The 24,541-nt window shown below is 40.0% G+C and overlaps 1 protein-coding gene across 4 annotated transcripts in view; it reads left to right on the top strand.

Moving 5' to 3' along the window:
* PAMR1 (peptidase domain containing associated with muscle regeneration 1) overlaps positions 1-23,070 on the top strand; it is a 56,766-nt gene extending 33,696 nt beyond the window's left edge. For 2 of the 4 annotated variants that reach the window (XM_066187849.1, XM_066187851.1), the window contains 6 exons: positions 11,682-11,852; positions 14,510-14,722; positions 16,274-16,340; positions 18,415-18,647; positions 20,029-20,324; positions 22,022-23,070. In XM_066187849.1, the coding sequence (XP_066043946.1) occupies positions 11,682-11,852; positions 14,510-14,722; positions 16,274-16,340; positions 18,415-18,647; positions 20,029-20,324; positions 22,022-22,558 (1,517 nt within the window). In that variant the 3' untranslated portion in view covers positions 22,559-23,070. Of the gene's footprint in view, positions 1-11,651; positions 11,853-14,509; positions 14,723-16,273; positions 16,341-18,414; positions 18,648-20,028; positions 20,325-22,021 lie in introns of all 4 variants that reach the window. The other 2 variants (XM_066187852.1, XM_066187850.1) reach the window with 2 other exon arrangements.
* Positions 23,071-24,541: the final 1,471 nt, after the last annotated feature.

The following is a 24,541-nucleotide window of genomic DNA, read 5'->3' as shown; positions in this document are numbered from 1 at the left end:
TTCCCCATTAATGGAACCCTAGAAAAACAAAATACTCACCTTCTAAAAATACTCTAATAGTTTAGAAAAAAACATTGGTCTTCTGAACCAATGAGTAAAGGCTACACCTCTTAGAATTCCACAAATTACCGCAGAAAAAAAGGACTTAAACCTTTATCTCCAACTCCCAAAGCTCGTATTTTACATTAAACTATTCTCTGATTTCTACCCTTAAACTTCTTGAATCACCCTGTCAAGTAACCCCCACATAAGTTCCAAAACAACAAATAAAGTTAGTAACAGCCCCCACCAAAACCATCCTCACCCCACAAGAATAAAACACAGCTACACCACTAAAATCTGATTGAACAGAAAACATATCCCACTATCAACAGCAGCCACCCCAAATTATCAGCATCCAGTAAACTCCCCCAATAAGTACCTCCATGAACTAAAACAAGTCCCACGCCATAACAACCAATCCTCCCAAGCTTCTGAAAAGGATCTGACACTAAAGACAAAAAATAAACATAATCCACTGACATTCCACCCAAACAAACCATAAACAGCACCAAAGACATAAAGGAGACCTCCAAACTCAAAAACCATCCACACCATGCAATAGATGCCAACACCAAACCTACCTCTCCAGAATAGAGTGATGGATTAGATGCAACTGCTAACCCTCCCAAAACAAAGTACAACCCTAAGAAAAGTACAAAATAGGTCATAATTGTTCCTGCCTGGCCTCTCTCCAGTGTCTATGGCCTGGAAACACGTCGTAGTAAGCTTCAATTGCAGGAACTGTCCCAAAATACAACTTTACTTTTTCTTTCTTCCCCCTCCTACCCGTCTCTTCAGTCCTCTCTGAAGACTGCTACACACTGTTTGCACTTCTGGGGTGCAAGCACACAGACTGCAGCTCTTGCAGTGCTTTGGGGCAACCTTAAAACTACTTTGAAAATTTGATGAAATAATCAGCATTTTTCTATGCTTACAGTTTTGTTCTTTCCCTTCCCCCCAGGTTCATTAAAAGACTTTGTTCCTCCTTGAGGGTTTTACACTCAAACATCTGTGAGGCAGCTACCTTACACACTTCCCTTCATGGGAATCACTTCATTGTCTTCCACACTGTTTGCTGGTGATGCAAAACACTGCCGAGGCAGAATGGCCCCAGGAGGCAGGAATGATGACAAAATTGACCAGGCAGAATCCCACTTTGGTTTCTTATGACTCCCACTTTCCACTTTGGTTTCTTCAAGAGCTCAGAAACTGCATTTCACAGCCAATCAAATTGCCTGCTACTTCCTTAATACTCTTCTGCTTTTCAGTTCCCTTCATTTTCTTTTCCCTATACTCTCATCTCAACACTTGGTAATTTCTGTCTCTTTTTCTAAAATGGGCAATGCCAGGTCTTCCTTCCTGTATGAAATTCAGCTCAGATCCCTGCAAAAGGCTGAATGAAATATTCTGTCAGCTATGCCAGGATGAATCTATATCATTAAATATTGTTCCCTTGCTTCAACTAATGCGCATGCAGAAACATTTTTTCACAGCAATATGCATTTGTTTGGAGTGCCTTTTTCATCCAGTATTGCCTGGGCTTGTCCCTGTTTATTTGGAAAGATAACATCTCCACAAGGAAACACCTCAGGATTATTTACTCACTCATTTGTAATTTGGTATAATAATGAGCATATCCGCTTCTTTCTTGCCCTATAATCTTACCTCTGAGCAGACGGTGCTCTCCCCTGCAGGGTGATATTGTGATTTTTTCCAAGGGACACATTAGGGAACTTATGATAAATATTAGTTCTTGCTACTGATAGAGAAAATGAACGTTGAGGATTGTTAGGATTTCATTCACTCCAGTATCCCATGCACAAACAGGTCCAGTTGTATAATTAAATAGGCCATCCAAGTACCGGAAAGGTTGTATCCAGAGACACAGCTTTCTAAGGGCTAAGAACAATGCTGATAAAGATCAAGTGGCTAATTGTAAGCAACAGCCTCCAAATTGCCTCCGGATGAATAAATCACAGTGAGTGATCCAAGCATATTTTCTCATGGATACGGGTCTCATTCACAGAGGCAGGGAGCTAGAAAACATCAGGGGCAACTTCCAATTGGCTGGAAGGAAATGAAAAGATTTGGATTTCAGTAGGGATTACGTCATAATTTTGTGTAATTATTCCTGGCTGGTGGAACTACTGCAAAGGCAAAGAGGCCCAGAGAGCAGGACTGGTTACCTACTCTCTGGTTCTTGGAGCTGGTTGATCAGCTGCTCTTGTTATGATTTCCTATGACATTTCCAAGATTACTGTGAGGACTGGCAAAATGCAACAATGAGAGGTGATTTGAACTTCCAGGACTCTTTTATGGGGGATAAATTAAGGCCAAAGACCTTTGTAATAAATAGCCTGTCCCAGTGCTTCTGCATGAACCGTGGCCAAAGCTGGGCATGGAGCTGGGAGGATGTGTCCTGGGACATCACAAGAGGCATGAAGGAGGTTAGAGTGTTTCCTCTCTTTTGAAACACAAGTGGCTGAGGGCAGAGATAGTTTATCAAATATCGTCCCTTGCCAGCAACCTAAATGGAGGCTACTGTAATGCATGGGGCACACTTTTGGGGAATAATTATTACTCCTTCAGGACTTGTATTTGATACTGAAGGCCAAGTTCCTGAAGGATATTGGCTCTTTAGGCTATTGCAATCACCATGACATGCGCAATTTTGTGGAGCTTAGCCTTGGCTAAGTGCTTGTGATAACACAGAGGCTTGGGGTACCTCTGAGACCCTTGCGTAGAGCCTCACCCACTCATTGCTGAGTCTGTGGTGACAGGCATGACCAAGTAGAGCAGAGCTTCTTTGATATGTGGCTATAGCTGTTCAGAAAATACTACCATCACTGTGAACACCTTCTTATCACATTAGTTTCCATGCCCTTTCCTGTACAGGATCTACTGTGTGTTTCCGAGCATTTGCTCTCTGAGTCCTGCTTTAAAAAAACTAATTTTCAATCCAAACCTTAGCACTCTTGGCTTTCCTTGTTCACCCCCTTCTAATTTCTGGTTCTAAAATTTGCAGCCACATTCTTTTTTCTCCTAAAGTGCAGAGCCTGTCAGCTCCAAAAAGTAAAAGTTTTGAGTGGAATCAAGGAAGACAAGCGAGCATTCTAGTCATCACCAGCCCCCTCAGACACAGCCCGTGTAAACACACACCACCCCCAGAAAGCATTTTCTTTAAAGTCCTGACCAAGACCACCTGTCCTCCAAAGCTGTTCAGCTCCCAGCAGTCTGTTCCTGGTGTGGGGAAGAATGAAGATCACATTGCAAAGCTAATGCCATCGAGCCTCTCTGGCTCCCATTCATATCCAGCTCTTGCCAGAATCTGGAGCAGAACAGCTGGGCTCCTTCATGTGGCTTCTTAGTCATCAGTGCTCTCCAGTGTAGGAGAGGTGGGACATTCAGGGAGGTGGTGAAAGAATGTTAGTTTCCTTATTCTGGATCCTGCACTGTTTGCTCCATTTATTCAGGAGATGTTGAGCTGAGAGTTGTTCTTTAGAACAGCATCAGAAGATGCCAGGCTTTTTCCTGAGTGTAAGTACCATCACTGTGAGTTGAGCTCCTTTTGTAGGAACAAAGCCTGTGCTGAAACAATTGTAGGCTCAGAGAGAATGTGAGCAGTGTCACAGAGAGGACATTCCCACCACAGTTTACACAGTTTGCTCTATGAGGCACTACAGGACCTCACAAATCCTGTGTTGCTATTGCCAGACATATGGTATGCCCATGATCCCAGCATGCAGAGAACCATGAAGGCAGACAGGAGACAGACGAGAACAGTGGGACTCCTAAAGAATCATTCTGGAGTCAGGGTTCCTGCCTCATGATGTGTGTGACTTAATACAAGAAGGTCTCTCATGAGCAGACAAGAGTGCAGAGCCACGCTGCCTCAGGATGGCAGGATGGCCTGACACCTCTCAATGCAGATTATTTTATCAAATCCATTGCCAAACTCATATGCTGGTTTGAAAGCCCTGTGCACTGCTTATGAGAAGCAGTTGAAAAGCAGATCTGAGCACTTGGAGTCATGGCCTCCAGGAATCCCTCACCTCATTCCCTCTTGGAGGATACAGCCATTCTAAAAATATTTTGACAGCCAATGTCCTTATGCTTTTGGATAAAGTTAGTCTCTGTGGGCTTATGTGTCAGGCATTAACCATCTCTGGCTGCTATGGCAAGCTTCAAAAGAAGGATGTCTCTGGAGAACCATCTGAGTCCTCCCCCATGGCTGTTCTTCTCTGCCAGCAAACCTTGTGAGAACCTGGGGCATTCTCCCCTTGTGGATGCATGCTGTGGAGAGAAGGGATAAGCATAGGAATAAATGGTATCAGAGATTTAAATGGACTGACAGAGCTTGTGGGCCAAGGTTAGGAAATAAACTCTGTTATGAGTGATGACTACAGAGTCTGTAAGTCTGAATTCAGAAGAGCTCTTTACACCTGGGGCTTTGCAAAGGATATCACAACACCCAGCACTAGCTGCTGAGCTGCTTGTGGCTGGGTCCCTCCTTAACTCACGTGCTTTGTCCACAGACACTCTGAACTATCTGCTCCCATATGTCTCCATCACCTTTGGACAAAACCCAGCTGCTGAGAATAGTACATAGATTACTAAATGGTATAATAATTACTGCTGATTTCTGCGCAAAGTCAGGTCAGTTTAAGTGTAAACACAGTAAGAATGTCAAGAGATAACAGGACTGTTCCTAGCTCTGCCAGTCACTCACTGCTTGCCTTCAGGTTAATCACTTGATAACTCCATGCTGTAGCTTCCCCAGCAGCAAAATGCAGATATGCTAATGTTCTAAAAATTTTTCAAAAAACAGATATTACTGTTATGTGACGATACTCAGGTAATCAGGCTTGCCCTCTAAACAAAACTTAAACTGAGGAAAAGAATTTTATCTAATCAGACTTAGAGTCAAAACGGCAATCATGGCAGGATTTACCACTATTGACTTTAGCAGGCTGGGCTGTAGGCAGCCTTTGCAAATATCAGTGAGCTGTTTGAAGTGCATGTAGGTGGAGCTGGCTGGGGGTTTCCTGTTAGAATGGTTTCATAGCAGTAAATTTGTGTTTTCTGCTGGATTTTTTTCCTTTAATTTTTGTTTTCTTAATCACAGAGAGGAAAAAAGTCGCTTCCACATACTCTGCATGTTGTTCTCCCTCCAGCAACAGGATTCTGGACCCACATTTCTCAGGCATCTAGGTCCTCTAGCTCTAGAGGACTGTGAAACTGTGAAAATCCAAAACTCAGATCCAAAATCCTGATGCTCAGGATCCCTGTGCAGGCGTTTTTCTGGCTCAACTCTTTCTGCTATGACTTTTAGTAGCATGCAGGGTAATGACAGCACTCACTGGGGAACAGAATGTAATTTAGGCTTCCTCCAGTCAAAATGTCCTCTTTTTGAGGATAGTTATTTAAATTTCTTCAGTTTCAGTCTATCAGGCTTTCTCTGACAGTCATTAGACTGGTTTGGGTAGCATGGTGGCCCCAGGGGTTCCAACGTAAGTCCATAATTCTCTCTCATTCTGCAGAAAGATGCTAAGATTTGTAACAGCAGAAGCTGCTTTTATTCCCCTGCTGGTTACCAAGTGCAGTTAGTGTGACCATTTTCAGTGTTTGGCCTCCACTGAGCACACCAGCACAGCTTTTGCAAAATCAACATTACAAGCACCTAGAAGGGCTCTGTGGCCCCCAACACAAGAAGGATGTAGACCTGTTGGAACAAGTCCAGAGGAGGGCCAGGAAGATGATCAGAGGGCTGGATCCCTATGAGAACAGGCTGAGAGAACTGGCATTGTTCAGCCTGTAGAAGAGAAGGCTTTAGGAAGATCTTATAGCAGCTTTCGAGTACCTGCAGGGGTACAAGAGATCTGGAGAGAGACTTTTCCCAAGGGCAGATAGTGATAGGACAAGAAGAATAGCTTTCAGCAGAAGGAAGGTAGATTTAGGTTAGATATCAAGAAGCAATTCTTTCTTGTGAGGGTGGTGAGGCACTGGCACAGGTTGCCCAGAGAAGCTGTGGATGCCCATCCTTGGAAGTGTTCAAGGCCAGGCTGGACAGGGCTCTGAGCAACCTGGTCTAATGGAAGGTTCCCTGCCCATGGCAGGAAGGTTCAAACTAGATCTTTAAGATCCCTTCCAACCCAAACCATACAATGATGGTATAAAAAATGTTCAGAGCTATACTACATAGGCAAAATGTGCTATGTACATTAGCACGGGTCAGCCTGAATGACAAACTCTGACTTGGGAATACACAAGTAGCAACATTAAAAAATGTTGTAGCAAAGTTAGAACAAAATTCCATGAAAGCTCTTTCACCTAATTTCAGGGAGGGACAAAAAGGGAAATACAAACCTTTTATTAGTACCAGGAATGAGAAATGAGATTTATTTCAGACATGCAATATATTATTGAAAGGTTGTGCAGAATATAGAGATAATAAATTATATGTATGAGGGGGTATATATTATTCAACAAAGTGGGTGAGAGGAAGGCAGCAGAAAAAAATAGTGTTCATTTAATGAAGAGACTCTGGGACAAAAGCAAATGATAATTCCATCAGGCAGAATTTGAAGGATATTGGAGAGAGAAAAGTGTAGCTCAAGAGATCATGTAATTTATCTCACTGGTGATAAATGAGCCCAAAGACTATTTCTAAATGGCAGATAATTCTGATGTGAGGAATGTCTCTTGCATATAATTTAAAAGGGAAAGGAATTTGTACTGTTATTATTAATAATAGAATATTTCACTTAAAAATTCAGGAACTTACTGTTTCTCTAGTTAAGTTTTTTCTCAGATTGAGGAAAGTTATCCATGAAATGTGAAGCCATTTTAATGTTTCATTTGGGACAGGAATTGTTTTCTTTTTCCCAAGACACCAAAGTAAGAGGCAAGAAGTATAGTAAGTTTTATCGGGAATGTGTGAGTTTGTGATATAAACACTTAAGGCAGCTCTGTTTTTTATTATCTGACAGCTAGGCTGTCACACTTGAGCATTTCTGCCAGAGGAGCCTGTAACCACCCTCTCATATACCTTCCTACTTTGCTCTCTTATGAACTGTACAGAGCTGCATCAAGCCAAAATTCACCTCAGACCCTAAAGTGGCAAGGTTACCTACACACCTGTATAGATTAATTGTGGAACTTCCCAGGAACACCACTGTGTAGCAAAATAAGGAAAAAATTACAACAAACAAAAATCTCTCTGTTCATGATGTGTTTGTGGTGTAGCCCTGTTCCCTATGATGTCTCTTCTATTTTTTTTTAAGCTGGAGTTTGTTTTTAAATGATGAGACTCATATAATTTCTACTTACATCCTACTATGCCTTTCCAACATTTGTCAAGAAGTCTTTTACAATTTTTTAGTAAGAATTATCCTGTTCCTAATTTTATCCTACTTGAATATACTTCTTTGTCCTCCTTTAAACGTTTTAATGTATCCTTTCTCTTTTACTTTTTCAATTGTTACAGTTTTTAACTTTTGCGTGAGCAGGATGGTCATTCTTAGCTCTTAATCACTCTCAGCATTATTTTTCCCTAACATTAGTTTCACCTTTCTAGATATAAATTCACCAGGGTCTTTGTAGATCTGATGACATCCTGGCAGGAAGAATGGGATCAGCCTGACCCTCATGGAGTCTCTGAGCTGCTCAGATGTTTTTTTGACAGAACTTGAATGAATGTCTTTCATATTTGGCTGTCCATTAGCACCTCATAGTAGAATTCTGTAGACACATAGTCCATTTTCTGGGTTCCTGGTGGGTTTGGTCCAAGAGGAAGGTGCAGAGGTCAAGCACTAGACACATATCCAACTTGCCCCAAAGGCAGGAAGCCAGAGTCACAGGGTAGTAGGAATTTTGTTTGGGTGGGTGGTTTTGTTTGTTTTGGTTTTTTTGTTTGTTTGGTTGGTTTTTTTTCCACATGGAGCAGACCAGTCTAACTAGTGGCCTAGGAATGGTTCAAGCTCATGGAGTGCTCCTGGCCAGCCCACCACCTGTTTCCCAACGAAGTGCTGTCCAAACAGCTCATAGCCCTGTCTGTGCTGTAGCAGTCAGGGTAGACCAGGCACCGGTACAGCTGGGCGTGGATGCAAGCTGTGATGGGGATGGCTGGGGGTGAGTGAGAGCTGTGAGGGGGATCCAGCTCTCTCTGCTGGATCATGCTCAGAAGGAGGACTGATAGTCAGAAACACTCAGTAGATGGCAGGATAAGGTCCATCCTACCTAAGCAAGAGAATCTGAAATCCTACCAAATACCTTAGAAAGCTTAGAAACTGAAGAGAAGTGGGTCAGATCATGTGGTTGGATTTTATGACTAATGTGTATCCAGAGGGCAGAGCTAGGTATGAATGACATTTACAAAATGTTCTTTTCCTTTCTTTTTGACTTCTGAGAAATGTCTGTTGGAGAGTTGGATTTAGTCGTACACCAGGAGAGAATGTTGAAAGACTTCAATAAAATATCTCAAACAAAGAAGGCTGTCTGAAAATTCAATGGAATACACTGCCCATTCTGAAAGGTGTAAGAACCAGTCAAATTCACTCTTGATGGGAAGCTATCCACAAAAAATAAGATAGACTTGGATGAAACACATGGGGGCTAGGATTCCCTTCATAATAACTCTTCAAAACTCCATTGCCTGAAGTGTTCACAAGTAAAGGGAAAAGGTGCAAAAGAGCTCCCTGAAACATATTAGGTGAAAAGGATAAAAGGCAAGTCAAACTGAGGAAGAAGAAACCTATAGAGCTCAAACCAAAGCAGTAGAAGCAGGTACTGGAGTAACTGTATGAGACTTTCAGACTAGATAATATCGCCGAAAACAGAAAGCTCAGCTGTGTGACTGAAATGCAGGGAACATCTTAAGATTCAAAACCACATTTAATTTGGAGAGAGAAAGAATGAGCTTATGAAATGATCCATAGAAAAAATTTAATGGAGTGGCTCTGTCTCCAGTGGCAAATTCATCCCTGTGTTACGAGAGAACAGACAACCAGTAGCTAAAGGCATGGGGAACAAAAGGGACACATCTATTAATAAAGCTAAGGTGTTTGCCATCAGAGATACCCTACAGTGGCTCTGTGACACAAGTGGGTATGAGCTAATGCTTGTAACATCCCTGTGATGAAAGGGGTGCTCTCATTTGTCACATACAGCAGATGAAGCAACCTGCCTATGACCATATTCTTTAGCTGTGATTAGATCTCATGACCTTCTGCCTCCGTGTCCTCTTCTCTAGGCCATAGTTCAGTGCTAAATGAACCTGTGTATGAAATACTGAATTCACATCATAAATAAAACCAGAGATGTTCCAGCGGGCTCACAGGGGCACAGAGAATCTAAAGAAAGTCTGGCAACAAACAAATCAAAAGGACAAGAAACTAAATCTTTTAAGCACTTAGAGACTGAAAAACAACAGATACTTACAGTTAGTAAGCAAGTGTAGCATGGTGACATTTATTTCCATGGTGGACCTAGAATACAAAAGTACCAAAATATTTATTCTGCAGAGCTGAACTGGACCATAAGCAAAACAGAAAACCTGTATTTATGACAAAAAGAAAGTAGAAGCCTGCGAGGTACACAGGTGGTTCATCTAGTTTTCTCATTTGACAAGCTGAGTGCAACTTAACATTGAAAGTGAGAAATCTAAATGTAGGGAAATGGCTTGCTGCTCAGAGAAAGATATGGAGGGAGTGACTGGTAATACACAGATCATGAGTGGGAAGATGAATGTTCTGAGAATTAAAACACCTAGAAATTCTGTGTTCCCGTTATTTATGTTTAATTTATCCACGTGCTTATGTATACACATATCCACCTATATATGTGGATATGTGTATATGTGTGTGTCTATAATTCACATGAGAAACACCAAGGGCTAGGAATTAATTTTTTAATCTTTTTTATCATTTTTGTTTTCCTAATGATGACATTGATGAAGAATACTTGGAGCCAAGAGGAAATGTTGACCTCCTGTAACTGGATGAGATTTGATTAGGAGCATTATAGTGCAGGCCCCTCTCTAATGCTTAATTGTTAGGCAGTTTTTCTTGCCAAGACCTTTGCTCACTAGTGCACAAATGATTCTTCCAACTTGTTGTTTGATGTCTTCTTTATATTAATCATTGGATGGTCCACAATCCATGTAAATGGATGCATTTGTGCATGCTGCATGTAAGGATTACAGGGCAGAGGCCTTAGAAAAGTTTTCCCTTGAAAGCTTTAAGCATCAAAATTTGGCTGCATGTTAGCAGGCAAATGGCTATGAGGGAAAGCAGAAAAGTCAAATTCTAAAAGCATAAAGTAGGGATGATCTCTTTAGCACCGATCTATTTCTTTTCAGCAGACTACCACAGGTGACAGGTAAAACCCATTGCAGACCTATGTCATGCACTGAATCCTCTCCCATGCAGTTTTTCACAATAAATGGCCTAGGCAAAGCCAGACACAAAGAGATGGGTAACTGTGTAGATAATAAACCGTGTGTTTCGTACATTACCTACAGAAGTACACATGTAATTTCTAGATACAGGAAATTGGCCTTAAAAGTGTAAAAAGTGACTTGGAGAAGGTTAATAAGGCATGGATATTGTCTGCCTCTCATAACAAAGAAAGTACAGCATCAAATAAAATTGTCAGGTGGCAGACTAGAAACAAAACTAAAGAAGGCAGTGCATTTTTTTGCACTTATTCTGTAGAACTCATTTCCACAGGATATTGTGGACATTGAGTATCTGGTTGACTTTAAAAAACACTGAGAAAAATGCTAAAAAAATATCAGCAGGGTATGTTATACCAAAAATACCATTGTAGTTCAGGTAGTTCTTGAGCTTTTTGTTGTAGTTCAGGTAGTTCTTGAGTCATTCTTGACTTTTGAATGCTGACAGATTATGTCAGGAAAGTATTTTACATGTTTGTTTTGTTTTCATAGTCCTTCCTTCAAGTCTACTGTTTATCACAACTGGAAAGGTCTCTGTGCTGGGGGGATCTTAACATGATTGGCTTGATGCTCTCAGAGAAAACTTGCTTTTGATGCTTAATTTCATATTTACTACTTGCAACAGTTATATAGAACAAATCCTGTGGAAAGGCTAAATATCCCAGACTAGTAAATATCAAGATTCCTTTTTAATGTCATTATGTTAATGTTTGATTTACACAAATAATGATGCTTTATTATTTCTGAGATGTTATCTGAAAATCTATATAAATTGTAAAGAGGCATTTGAAAGAAATTCAGTATAAAGCTTTTAGGGATCCAGATTTTTTTCTTGACCAAACATGATAGTTCATTCAAAACCCTTGTTAAGATGGAAAATATTTCAAATACTAATATTCTGAGCAAATGAGCCCTAATGATTCAAACACTTATGCACATGATCCTGTGACACTTCAAAGTAATCCTATTGAACCTAATGGAGCTAGATAGTTTTTGAAAAGTAGGATGTAAGTGTGTGTAGAGCTGACATCTAAACAACTTTCTAAAGATCAGCATATACTGGTCTTTTTATTTTGAGTTCTGTGTCCATTGTAGTTGGTTTTTCTATGTTCTAAGTAAAGAATCATCCTAACACAGTCCTGTTTTTGTAATAAAGTGGATTTTTTTGAAATATCTGAACTGTCAGTGGTGATGTGTAGGACTCCAGGTGCTCCCGCTCATGGTATTGTGGAAGGAGATGACTTTAAATACGGGGCCCGGGTTTACTTCAAGTGCAACGCAGGTTACAGCTTAAAGGGCAGCCGTGTTGCCTACTGTCAGCTTGATGGGATTTGGTCAACACATCATCCTGAATGTGGTAAGGTCACTTTAAGTTTTAATTCTTATCAAATATTTTGGTGAATGTATTCCCATGAAACTAGACTACCTAAATCTCACTTGAAATTTGGTAGGTCTGTGACATAACATGTCCTTTTGTCTTCCTGTCTTTAAGAAGCAGTAGGAATTCTTATTTTACTCGGCTGGAGCCCCAGCCTGCAAGACTTTTTTTATATAAAGGTCTGACTGAAACATCACTTCACTGAAAACTAATAACCTCAAACTCTTTAGGCATGTATCCTTCTTACTCATAGAGAGAAAATGTCTAGGACCAAAGCCAAGTGAGGGACTTAGTGCAACAATGAATAGCTACTTCCCTTACTCTGTGTGTCTTGACACCTTCTCTGCAGAAGCCTGGTGCACTCTGTGGAATAGGAGCTTACTGTGTGAACACTAGACTTGTATTTCAATTCCCATCCTAGACAAAAATTGATAAAAAAGAAACTTCCATTCATTCTGACTCTGAAGGATGGCATGGCTACCATTCACATTGGTTCAGCTGTAAACTTCCTTTTTGTCATCCAAAGAGACTTTAAATTTCCTTCAGTTGATTTGCATTGCATAATTTCATTTCCGTATTTCAGTATAATTTGGTTCAATTGATAGTGTTTTATAAGTGTTTTATGTCAAACAATGTAAATTTTTGTGGGAGTGCTATAAAACAGCTGTATATAAGTTCATTTGAAAGAGCAAGCAATAAGTATTCTTCTATCTAGAGAGAAGTCTCCAATTGCAGTAACTGTAATGTCAGGATCATGCCAAGTCCCTGCTTCATGATGGCCCTGGCTAAAGATCTATAGAAAGAGCTGTCTCTGGACTTGGCAGTCACTGAAGTGCTAGGTCTCTCCTTCCCAGATGTTTTCTCTTTGGTTTTAATAAATCAAAAAGGTCACAACCCTGAGCCTAAGGAAGAAGACAATTACTGTCAAAGTACTGAAATTAGAGAAGGCCTTAAGTGACTTATGTGGTCAAGCTTTTGCTACATTTGGAAACACCCACTCTGTTGATCAGATGATGCCTCCAGGCCAGCCATCAGTGCAGAAGGCAACTTGCAAATAAAGCATTATTCTGTGGGGGATTCTCTGTAGTCTTTAGCTGCTATCAAGTTATCAGTCACTTATGGTTCACAAATGAGAGAGCCTGTGAGGAACACAGAAAGAAAACAGAGCCAAATGAAAAGGAGACAGGGCTCTGCTTTTCCCTTTCTCCTGGTGGAGAGGAAGTTCAGAAATCCTTTTTTACTGACTCTACCTCATAGAAAACTACTTAATTATATACATAGCCTTCAGCATGTGCTAAAATCCAATGCTTGTAAAGAAAACACTGAAATATAGACTTAGCTTGCATGCTCTACTCACTGTTAAAAAGCACATGCTTTTCACTGAAGTGGCATTGTTATGGCTGGCTGTGTGTTCACACTCTTTGCTGAGCTGGGGTTTGTCTGACGGCACAAGGTATAATTTTGTGACAGGACAGGGCCATTCCTTTGCACTGTAACTGTGCTGATTTCACAGCAATTTAAATAAATGTCTGAGTGCTTTGTTATATGTTGGTGCTTTTGTGAATCGAGGCTCAGCAGGTAGCCGAGTCTGAAGCAATGATATGAAGAGGTTATTTGGGGTCAACTGATATGTCCCAGTCCTCTGAGCCCTCTGTGAGCAGCACCAACACCAGCTCTGTGAACTAGATGTTCACTGGTTATCATGCACTGAGACACCAGGCAGAGAAACGAAACAGAATTGCATGTAACTGTGGTCCTGACAAGAAAACTGAGATGAAATCCAAAGGGGAAAAAATACCTTATCAGGTGCTAAATAGAAAGAGGAGAGGAATTAAAAATAAAGGAAAAATCATCTTGTAGCATCACATAGTGAATACTGTCCTCTAGATTTAGGCCAATAATCTAAGTTTTTTGAGAAAAAAAAAAAACCAAAAGAACCAAAAACACAACAAGAATTAAAAAGAAATGGAAAATACTGGGAAGGAGGAACTAAAAGAGATTTTATAGGCAGAATATAGAACAAGTAAGCTTTCCATATTAATTTTTATTGTCAGTAAATACATACATGTGTTCTCTTTCAATTCCTCTATTTCCCTGGATTATTGCGATATCTCTCTCAGTGCTAAGAAAAAAAAATGCAGCCAAACATAAAAGCAAAATTAAGTAGTCTAGTTTTATTATCCAAGTGCAGTGAAGTATTGAAAATGCAGAAAGAGGAAAAGAATGCCAAGGGCCTGTTTCCTGCAAATAGTTTAAGTGCAGCCTTTTATGCTATTGAAGAGGCCTTGTTAATATTAATAGGACATTAACATCATGGAAAGTCAAGGTTCTTTTTCAGGATTGTCAGCTACTTCTTAAGGTTTTAAGGATTTGAGATTTTTTTACCAATTTGAGAATCTTATGCTTTCAGTGAGACTAAAGTGTGTACTATAAACAGACATCTCTGCACTATAATTTCTTCTCTAATATTTGACATTTTCAAAGACAGGAATCCCAGATGGGTCTTCAAAAGGCATCTTTAATAAAGTGTAGATTGTTTAGTAACATCTGAATGAAATGCCAAGCAATTTGATGGGTGAAAATAATGTAGTGGACCTGATAAAATGGTTACCATCTTTTTTCCCCCCTATCATTAGTTCTAGAAGAAAAAAACTGCTCAGATCCTGGTGGCCCACTCAATGGCTACAGAAGAGTAGTGGAAGACACTGGGCTCTTGAATGGACGCTATGCAAAAATTGGCACAGTCATTGCTTTCTTTTGTAACAACTCATATGTTCTTAGTGGCAATGAACAAAGGACCTGCCAAGACGACGGAGAGTGGTCAGGGAAGCAACCCATCTGCATAAAAGGTAGTTTACTAACTTTTTTACCACAACTCACACAAGCTGCTGTGGTTTTATTGGATTGTGTTTAATATCACTTGCACCCCACAAACAATCATATTTGCTAATAATAAGCTATCTGGCTGATACCTGATACTGAGTTGTGTAGTTTGCCAGCTCTGCTGGCTGCTATACTCAGACAGAGAAGATGCCAATGATTCCAGAAGATTCCATCTTTAAACGGGGAAAGGAATGTTCCCTAACTGTCCTCATTCTAGGACTGAACCTGCATAGGATCAAAATCAAAGAAGATCAGGAGGGAATTGAAATAGAATGAAATAATTGTCTCATGAGACTGTAAACAGTAGTTGCTGCCATAGGGAATAACTGTCCTTTCACAATCTTTTTAAAACAATGGGACCAGTGATGAATGCAAAAGGCAGAGTCTGAACATTGCAGCCTTGAAGATATGATTAAATTATATGTATTCATCAAAACATTGAATCATACCTTTAAATCCTAGCTCTTGACCTGGAGCTGTTCTACTAAGTGTGTATGAAATCCTGAGTGAATGAATGAATGAATGAATGAATGAATGAATGAATGAATGAATGAATTTGGGATGGGGAACTGCTAAATTCATTTTATGAAAGCAATTTCTTGACATACGGACTTTTTTTTTAAACTGAAATGATGATAATATAAGGAAATATGTCTGTCCCCTGGGGAAGTTGCTATATTCTGTTGTTTTAGATGAAAATAATCTCTCCCTGAAGCATATAATCATCTGTGGAAAGCATCTTTATTGATGCTTACTGTGATACTGACATAATGGTAAACATATATATCAATCACAAAGAACTAGCTATTGTTAAATTAGACAGAGAACAAGTGCTCAGGCGTACAGAAAAAATTCATCCTGCAAGATTCCTTTCCTTCCACTCAGGGCAGCAGGAAGGAGACCCTGGTAGAGTTATTTGAACTTGAATATTTTATCCTAATATTAAAGTAAGTCAACTGAATATGCAAAAATAGAAATCTTAGCTCTTCTTTCTGTTATTTTATGCATATTCAGGTAGCTCTGAAGTGTTCCTTTGAATCAGAGCCTCCAATTCCTTCCATAAGTGCACAAACAAACTCTTAGAAGTCCATAACATCCTGCAGAGCCTTTCTCTGTATGCTGAGTTACTGGGATTAGCTGTGTGGGGCTACACAGATGGAAATTAAGTATTTTTTTATATAATTCCATTACTGGAAAAGTTTGCAGTGATGCAAGTGTGGCATTCAGACACACTGAATGATGGAAAAATCGTCCTCCATGCCTGAAAGTGCCAGTGCAGAGTAGTTCAGTAGCTTCCACTGCTGTAGATCAGATAGATTTTGTGAGCTGTGAAGAATTATTTTCCCAAAGTCTTAAGTTTCAGGATCTATCTTTATTTTAATGAACATAACTTAACTGCCTCTTTTCTTAATCCAGTCCACTATAGTTAGTGAGAGGAAAGGTTGGAAATGTGTATGAACCATAGCACTTAAGCTGTGAATGTGAAAAAGTACTGTGCAACATTATATTTTTTCTAGCCTGCAGAGAGCCAAAGATCTCTGACCTGGTGAGACAGAAAGTGCTTCCAATGCAGGTTCAGTCAAGGTGAGAATGTAATATCTCAACTACAGTTTAAAGAAAAAATGTGATTGCTTTTCCCCTCCTCTCCTTTTCACCCCATGTGTTTAGCCTGCCTGAGCAGCAATTCCTACAAATCCACTGATAATTGAGCAATGAGAGCTGCTGGGAGGGGAGGTCTGATTAAGCACTGGTTGTCAGTTGCTGGAGGCAGCCAGGAAGAAATGCACAGATAGAGACGGACAAACTACAGGATGATACTGGAATTCTGCTTGCAAGCTTGTGACAGACCAAGAGAACAGTCTAAGAACAGTTCCTTGGGGCTAATGATGTGTGTTAAAATATGAACATGTGCATCTTAGTGCACAGGGAGAGCACAAGGAGAGAAGAGGGTATGGCAATGCAATCTGCTCCCAGCAAGTTTCAACATCCAAAGCAATATTGCACAATTTATATAGGCTGGGCATGAGGGAGAGGAGGAAGTAGAGTAGGAGGGGAGGAAGGAATGAAAGATCAGACCCCCTTCCTGGGCTTACCCTTCTGATGATTTCTTGAAATAAACCCAGTCTGAATTAGTTATGTTGCAATGTTCAGGTTCATTTTCATCCAAGTAGTAATTTCTCATTTCAGGGTTATTTTTGAAGTACATGACTCATTTAATTTTAGATTCAGTGCAAGAACTGTCCTCATCTTTGGTCTTAAGAACAGTCATATCAGGACAGAATAAAGGTCCAGCTCAAGTCATATCCTGTCTCTGGCAACAGCCAGTAGCAGATGCCTGAAGTTTTGAGGAACAAGGCAAGCATATACCTCCAATCACTCAGCAGGTCTGATGATTGTAGAGATGGCCCTGAGAAGCTGATATGAGGCTTTAGTAGCCATTAGGGGATTTTTCTTGATTAGGTTTCTGTATTAACTTTTAAATACAGGTCTTTTATGTTTCAGATAGGAACACCAGCTGTATTGAGAGAGCATGCATGCTCTCCCATCCATGAGATGCCACGAGATGATGGCATCTCATGTTTGTGGACTGTTTGTAATCCCTTGAAGTAGAATCTCCATTTAATAGGTCAATAGAGAGGTAAAGTCTAGAATATTGGAAGGCACCTGTGAGTTTGGAATGGTACCCTGGCAGACTAAGTATGACCACAGCAGCTCTCATCCTTCTTCCAAAATGCAAGAGACTTGCCATTGCTCTTGTTCTTTGTAACTTCACTTTCCTGTTACATATTGCCTCACAGATTGGGTATGATGGAGGTGTCTGTGTCTCTCTGTGATAAAAAATGAGAAGAAAAAAAAAAAAAAAGGTATTTTCTGCGTCTAGGCAGTACCAGAAATCTCAAGGGGAAACTAATTTCCTGAATTTTTCAGGCAAGAAAAAGGGGTGGGGTTTTTTTAGATATGAGCTTTTAGGCATTAAAGCAAGGGACACATTCTAAATGATAAAAATTTAGGTATAACAGTAGTCAAGCTTATGGTCCATATCTATGCTGGTGCATATATTTATTTCTTAATTATGTGCCCTGTTTCAGCTAATCAGTACAATTTCTAAGTGGAAGCTTAGCGATTATGAAATTATGAAATCTCTGTGGTAAGGCAATTATCTCTGTTAATTGCTAAATCAAGCAACTTTAGCAACATAATTTAATCTGAATCAATTCCTAATACTGTCTATTAAAATATTCACTAGAGAAAAGATGAGCCTCGCTCCCCTCTACTGAGAATTAATTATGACAATGCCAAATTCAGGTGTAATTTCTTTATTTAAAAAATGGTTTCTCGGTCCTTTTGTGAATGGAAAAACTTACAGATACAGAGGCAACAGATTTCAGTTCAGAAACTGTAGAATGAAAAAAGAGACACAAATAGGATATGTATAAACATATGTGTAATTATATATGTGTGCAGACATATGTAAACACAATAGCTGGGAAGTAAATGGGAGTTTTGCTCAACTATGCTGGAATTATATTTTTCCTTATTCTTTCACAAGCAAACTTCATATGCTTTTAAATGATACTTAACACAACTGGTGATAAAGTTACTGTGATGATTGCTTTTATAATATTATAATTATTGTGTTCTTTGTGCCTTGAAACAGAGAAACACCTTTGCATCAACTTTACTCTTCTGCATTCAGCAAGCAAAAGCTTCAAATCTATCCAACCAAGAAGCCAGCACTGCCATTTGGAGAACTGCCCCCAGGATACCAGCACTTGCACACTCAGCTCCAGTACGAGTGTGTTTCTCCTTTCTACCGCCGCCTGGGCAGCAGCAGAAGGACTTGCCTGAAGACAGGAAAATGGAGTGGGAGAGCCCCTGTGTGTATTCCAAGTGAGTCTCCAAGGGGAAAAAAAATGTGCATATCTCTTGGGTGAATGAGGCAACAGGATGTGTATTCATCTCAGATATTTAGGGAGTCACAGCAGTATAGGCTGCTTATACTTCCAGCTGGGAGAAAGGAGCAATAAAGCTTGAAGGATATATGTGTCTTTTTATCCACCAGTAGAACTTGTGCAGTTGATGGTAAAGTGATCAGGCTTTCAGCACTGTAATTTGCTATTATTTTTTCTACTCTTTTATTGAGCAAAGTATAGTGAGTCTTTCTCCTTATTTGAAATAGCTTTCCTACCACCACTTCATGTTTTTCTGTATTATTTACTACAAATGGGATTTTTCTTTCATTTGTATACTTTGGCACACAGCTGACAAAACCATCAAAGTTCAAGCAATAGAAGGGAGTTTAAGCAATAGAAGGAAGAGTCTGTAATTTTAAAGAGCCTCTTCTTTTAATAAACCCTGATAAGGAAGGGTTCATATTGCAAACTTTAAGTCTAGATAAAATCTAGTCTGGAGCTAGTGCACAAAGTAAGTTAGGGTAAGAACGTCACAAGATTTGGTAAACCCCACTACTGACATCAAGCAAACTGTGAAAAGTAGATCTTAACAACAAACAAATTTTTATTGTTCTTGTTTGTGGTTTTACTTTGAGATCATATCGTGTATTTTGAAAAGTATCGCATTCACTCTGGACGTGCATACACTACATACCAGGAAGAAAAGGTCTCCAAAGGGAGAATAAAAAATACAACCATGCAATGTAACTCTTTCAACTGAAGTAAACCTTTCATAATATAGGGGATTTTACCCCAGGTCCAAGTGTGTATAACATATTCCTAGAACAAGGCAGAGCTTTTTCTTTTCCCCAGGATGGCTGTTGATTTAGATGCATTTGCTTCAACCTTCTTGTAGCAAGACAAGTCTATTATAGGCATAAATTGACCTGTTCAAAGATTTGTGCCAGGAGAGGCCTCAAAAATACACTGTGACTGCCTGGGTTAAATTTTAGTGCACTGATGGCTTTATGATAAACAAGAATCAGGGGTGTTCTTTCCGTTTCTTTCTGCAGTCACCTCATTATATTGCAACTCAATAAGGTTGTTGTGAAAATTCCCCTGCTCAAGTGCTAAATCCACATTCCTACTTTACCCAGGAATTCAGATAATAATGGAAAACTTGAATATTTTTTTAAAAAGCTATATCAAATACTCCTATAATTTTGCAGGTTAGAGACAGAGGCTAATTAGACAACTGTCCTTCATACTCATCACTGTAGTTCAATTTCTTTTGGCACATTCTAAGAAGGACTCAAGAGTAACGCTCAGATTCTTTTGGCGAGAAAGTGTTGCCTACTTTTTGCTTCATGTTTTCTCAGTCTGTGGCAAAGCAGAAAACATCACCCTTAAGAAGGCAGTGACCTCCACAAGGTGGCCGTGGCAGGCAGCCATCTATCGCACGGCCAGTGGGGTGAAGGAGAACAGTCTTCGGAAAGGGGCCTGGATCCTGATCTGCAGCGGGGCCCTGGTCAACGAGCGCACTGTGGTGGTGGCCGCCCACTGCGTCACTGACCTGGGCAAGACCATCGTGCTCAAGACAACTGAGCTCAAGGTGGTTCTGGGCAAGTTCTACAGAGATGATGACAGGGATGAAAAGACCATCCAGAACCTGAGGGTGAGTGAGACGGACAGGAGTGAAAAATGATGAGCACAGGTAGAGGCTTATCACCTCTGTCTTGTATGGGGGGAAAATGGTCACCCTTTGGGAAATGCACTCTCTCACATGTTGTTCTTTGAAATGCATGTGTAGAGACTCAAGTGCCATGGAGCACAAGCCCTGTGAGGAACAACTGAGGGAGCTGGGGTTGTTTGGTCTGGAGAAGAGAAGACTTGGAGGTGACCTTATCACTTTCTACAGCTTCCTGAAAGGTGGCTGTAGTCAGGTGGGGGTTGGTCTCTTTCTTCAAGCAGCAACTGACAGAACAAGAGGACACAGTCTTAAGCTGTGCCAAGGGAAATATAGGCTAGATATCAGGAAAAAGTTTTTTACAGAAAGGGTAATAAAGTATTGGAATGGTCTACCTGGGGAGGTGGTGTATTCATCATCTCTGGATGTGTTTAAGAAAAGACTGGATGTGGCACTTGGTGCCATGGTTTAGTTGAGGTTAGGATTGGGTTGGACTTGATGATCCTGGAGGTCTCTTCCAACCTAATTATTCTGATTCTGATTCTGCCATGGCACAAGAAGGACACGTGCTGTAGTTCATTGAATTCCTCGAAGCCATCCAACTCATACATTCACGTCTAATTAAGAAAATAGCTCAGGTTCTGCGGCCCATAATGTCTTGAGTCATATTGCCAGTAAAAAAGTAGAAGAGATGCCAGCTACTGTCAAAACTGATTAGCATAATTTATGAGGGAAACACTTGTGCTCTAAATCCTGGTTTGATGCCATGAGCACATTTCACTTCTCAGCCCCAAGGCCGAACAGCTCTAAACTGAAAAGAAGTTTATGCCTGACTCCAGCTCCAAAAATAGCACCTTGGGCTCACCAGAGCAATTTGCTTTCTACAAGTAGAACTAGAAAGGCTGAAGTCAAAATGTGAAATACAGCAATTTTGGGTATATGTGTGTCTTTTGGGGGGAAGTTTGGGGGGGGGTGTGTCAGAGTTAGTTAATGGATTTTATCCAAAATGTCATAATTAACTTGATTCTTTCCCTTGTGACCCCTTTCTAGTTTCTTTCTCTAATCCCATTCTTTTTCATTCTTTTCCTGTAACAAAATATATTAATTTTTTTTTTTTACAGTATTTCATTTTAGGAATCCTGTCTGTTCCTATAGCATTTCGTTAACGAAACAAGCAGTAAAAGTTTGGCCCCAATATTACATAATGTATTGCTAGTAGCCTTTTTTGGTGGGAAGTCAGGTGCATTTCAATCAGAAAGTAACATTTTAGTTCAAAGCCCCACCCCATCCAAATTCCACAGGCTGAAGATGTCACGGCAGGTAAAAACTTTTCAGTACACAGTAGAAAAACTTCAACTGCATATTAACTCCCCATTTTGCTAAAAAATGTCCTTGACTGCGTTTGAGTAAGAAGTATTTCATGCAATAAAAAACTTTACTGAAATCCAAGAAGAAAAAAAAAAAAGAAATGAAAAAAAAAAGAAAGGAAAAAAGAAAAAAATGAAAAAAAGGTCAGAAGATGCTTGGTCTGTGCATGTTTCCCATTTGAGTGAAGGAGCACCTTAGGTGAGGGTAGAGAAGTATTGCAAGATAAACTAAAATGTATTTTAGTAGTATGGAATGAGTGCTGCTGACCTTCCATTGCTGTTAACCCTGAAATTCTTCCTACTCTGTTTCCTCTCCAGATTTCTGCCATCATAGTGCATCCCAATTATGACCCTATATTACTTGATTCTGATATAGCTGTCATAAAACTCTTGGACAAAGCCAGGATCAGCAGTCGTGTTCAACCCATTTGCTTGTCATCTTCTCATGATTTGACTTCATCCACAGAGGATTTAAAGATAATGGTTACTGGCTGGAAAGTATTGGCTGACATCAAAGATCCTGGATACAAGAATGACACAATCCGCATGGGTGTGGTTCAGATGGTGGATTCACTGTTGTGTGAGCAACAATATGAGGATAACGGGATACAAGTCAGCATCACTGACAGTATGTTCTGTGCGAAACAAGACCACACAGCCTTTTCCAATATCTGCCCTGCTGAGACTGGTGGGATTGCTGCCATAACTTTGCCAGGAAAAGCATCTCCTGAGCTGAGGTGGCACCTCATGGGATTAGTGAGCTGGGGTTATGATAAAACTTGCAGCCTAGAACTCTACAGTGGCTACACCAAAGCTCTTCCCTTCAAAGACTGGATTGAGAAGAACATGAAATAAAAATCTGAGTCTGGAAATGGCATTCTATAATATAATATCTCTCTCAGTCTCTGCTACTTTAGGCTTCTCATCCCAGTGATGAGACACATCTGGGATAAGGTTAAGGCAGACAGCCTGGTAATTTGTCCTAGGATCAGATATTTCATCGGGCTACTTTTACTTAACCCATGACAGAGGGTCTTAGTGCATGGGAAGTTTTGCCATATTTTGTCTATCTCCCCTGGTGGGAGGACAATGCTCTGCTCCTGAGTCTAACATGCAGAAACAGGACAGTAAATTCTGTCTGAAATTAATCTGTAGTGTGCAGTTCCCTGGAGAAATTGATGATGAGCCTCTCTCAAAGATCTGTGTGACTGAGTGGATTAGGAGTCTGGAAAGAGTAGCCTGAATTCATTACGACAGATGAGCTTGTTGTGGTATGTGCTGTCTGTATTGCCATAGTACAATGTAATCTTCTTCCCTCCCAAGTACTTTACACATTTAAATAAACCATGGTTTGTTTTTTTAACCTATATACTCATGTCTGACATTATTTAGATCCATTGTTGCTTTATCTGTGTCACATTCTAGGAACTCTCTACTGCCCTTATTTCTTTGTGTGTCGCTCTCAATTGGGACTCTTCAGGAACACGAAAAGGCAGAATCAGCACAAAATTCAAGGATTATATAAATAACAAAATCTTTCTTCTTAATACAGCCAGTGCTGCTATTGTACATGAACCACTACAATGAAATGCACAGAGTTCTCTTTCACCCTGTATTCTAAATAGATGAAAACACAAAATGTATTTTAAGTATGTTTTTTCCAAGTGGCTTATTTCAAAGAACTATGAAAACCTCAGGAAAACTTTCAGTTCCCATTAGTTCCCATACGTTTGTGGTAAAACTACTCCTCTGTAGCTCTTCAGAGTAAAGAATAATGTCCAGGTCTCACACGTAGCAGGCACTTTTCTTGAACTGAGGCCGAACTGTTTGACATCAGAGGGTAAGATTCTCGCACTCAGCATGTTGTCCAGGGAGACATCGAGGTGTCTGCATGGTCCTTAATCACTGCTCTTTCACTAAATCATTCTCTATTTTCTATTCAGTCATGGCTAAAGACTAGGAATTAATCCTATAAAAGTTCGGGAGAAGAGACAGTAATGACTGTCTTCCACCAATAATGATTTCTTGGTAAGTCATATATTACACCCTGGAGTTTTTAGGACCTTCAAATTATTACAGTGCCCAAACCAGCTTACAGCAGTAGCTGGATGTGAAGGCTGGGAATCTGATAAAAAGATTTTGTGCTCTTACCAAGAAGGACTCATCCTGAAGTTGTGTTCAGTATTGCATGGCTGTGGCAACTCGAAGTTAGCAAGTCTGATTTCAGCTCTGATTCTCTGATGCTGTAAAATTTCATTAGGAGTTTCTTAGCATTCAGTAGTTTCTACCCACTTTTGAATCTGAAAACTGCTGCTAAAAGGACAATTAGTATTGGACATCATTCCATGTAATTTCTTTTTTATTTTCTTGGCAGAAATACTTATTGTGTTACGCTTTTGCACTTTTCTTGTTTTCACTGGCAATAGAACCACATGATGTTACTTAAATCAAAAAGTTTAAGGGCTACAATCAAAGTTTATTGCTTCCCTTTATCTTGTTTGTCTGTCTTCTCCTGCCAGGAGATTATGCTTGGCTGACAAACTGCATGGCAACAACAGCAACAAAAATCCTGAATTAAATGTGAAAAACATGATGTGTTCCATTCCTCTGCTGGGAGGAACACATGCCAATGAATGTGTGGTACTCCCCTGCTGACAGAATGGGTTAGAGCAAATTAGGTGTCAGTTTTGGAGAAGCACAAACTTGCAGAAAGTCAACATGTGTTTCCTCCTAACACCATTGACAAGGAAGTGAAATGAGAAAGCTCTTTCATGTTTACATAAAATGAGAGTTTCTACACTCTAAATAATTATTGTATTTTTTAATGGTAAACAGAAA

This window comes from Chamaea fasciata, unplaced genomic scaffold (genome assembly GCF_029207755.1).
Source record: "Chamaea fasciata isolate MVZ Bird 193981 ecotype frontalis unplaced genomic scaffold, bChaFas1.0.hap1 SCAF_7, whole genome shotgun sequence".
Taxonomy (NCBI): Eukaryota; Metazoa; Chordata; class Aves; order Passeriformes; family Sylviidae; genus Chamaea; species Chamaea fasciata.
Note: the sequence above shows the minus strand (reverse complement) of the source record. Positions and strands in the feature narration are given on the sequence as shown.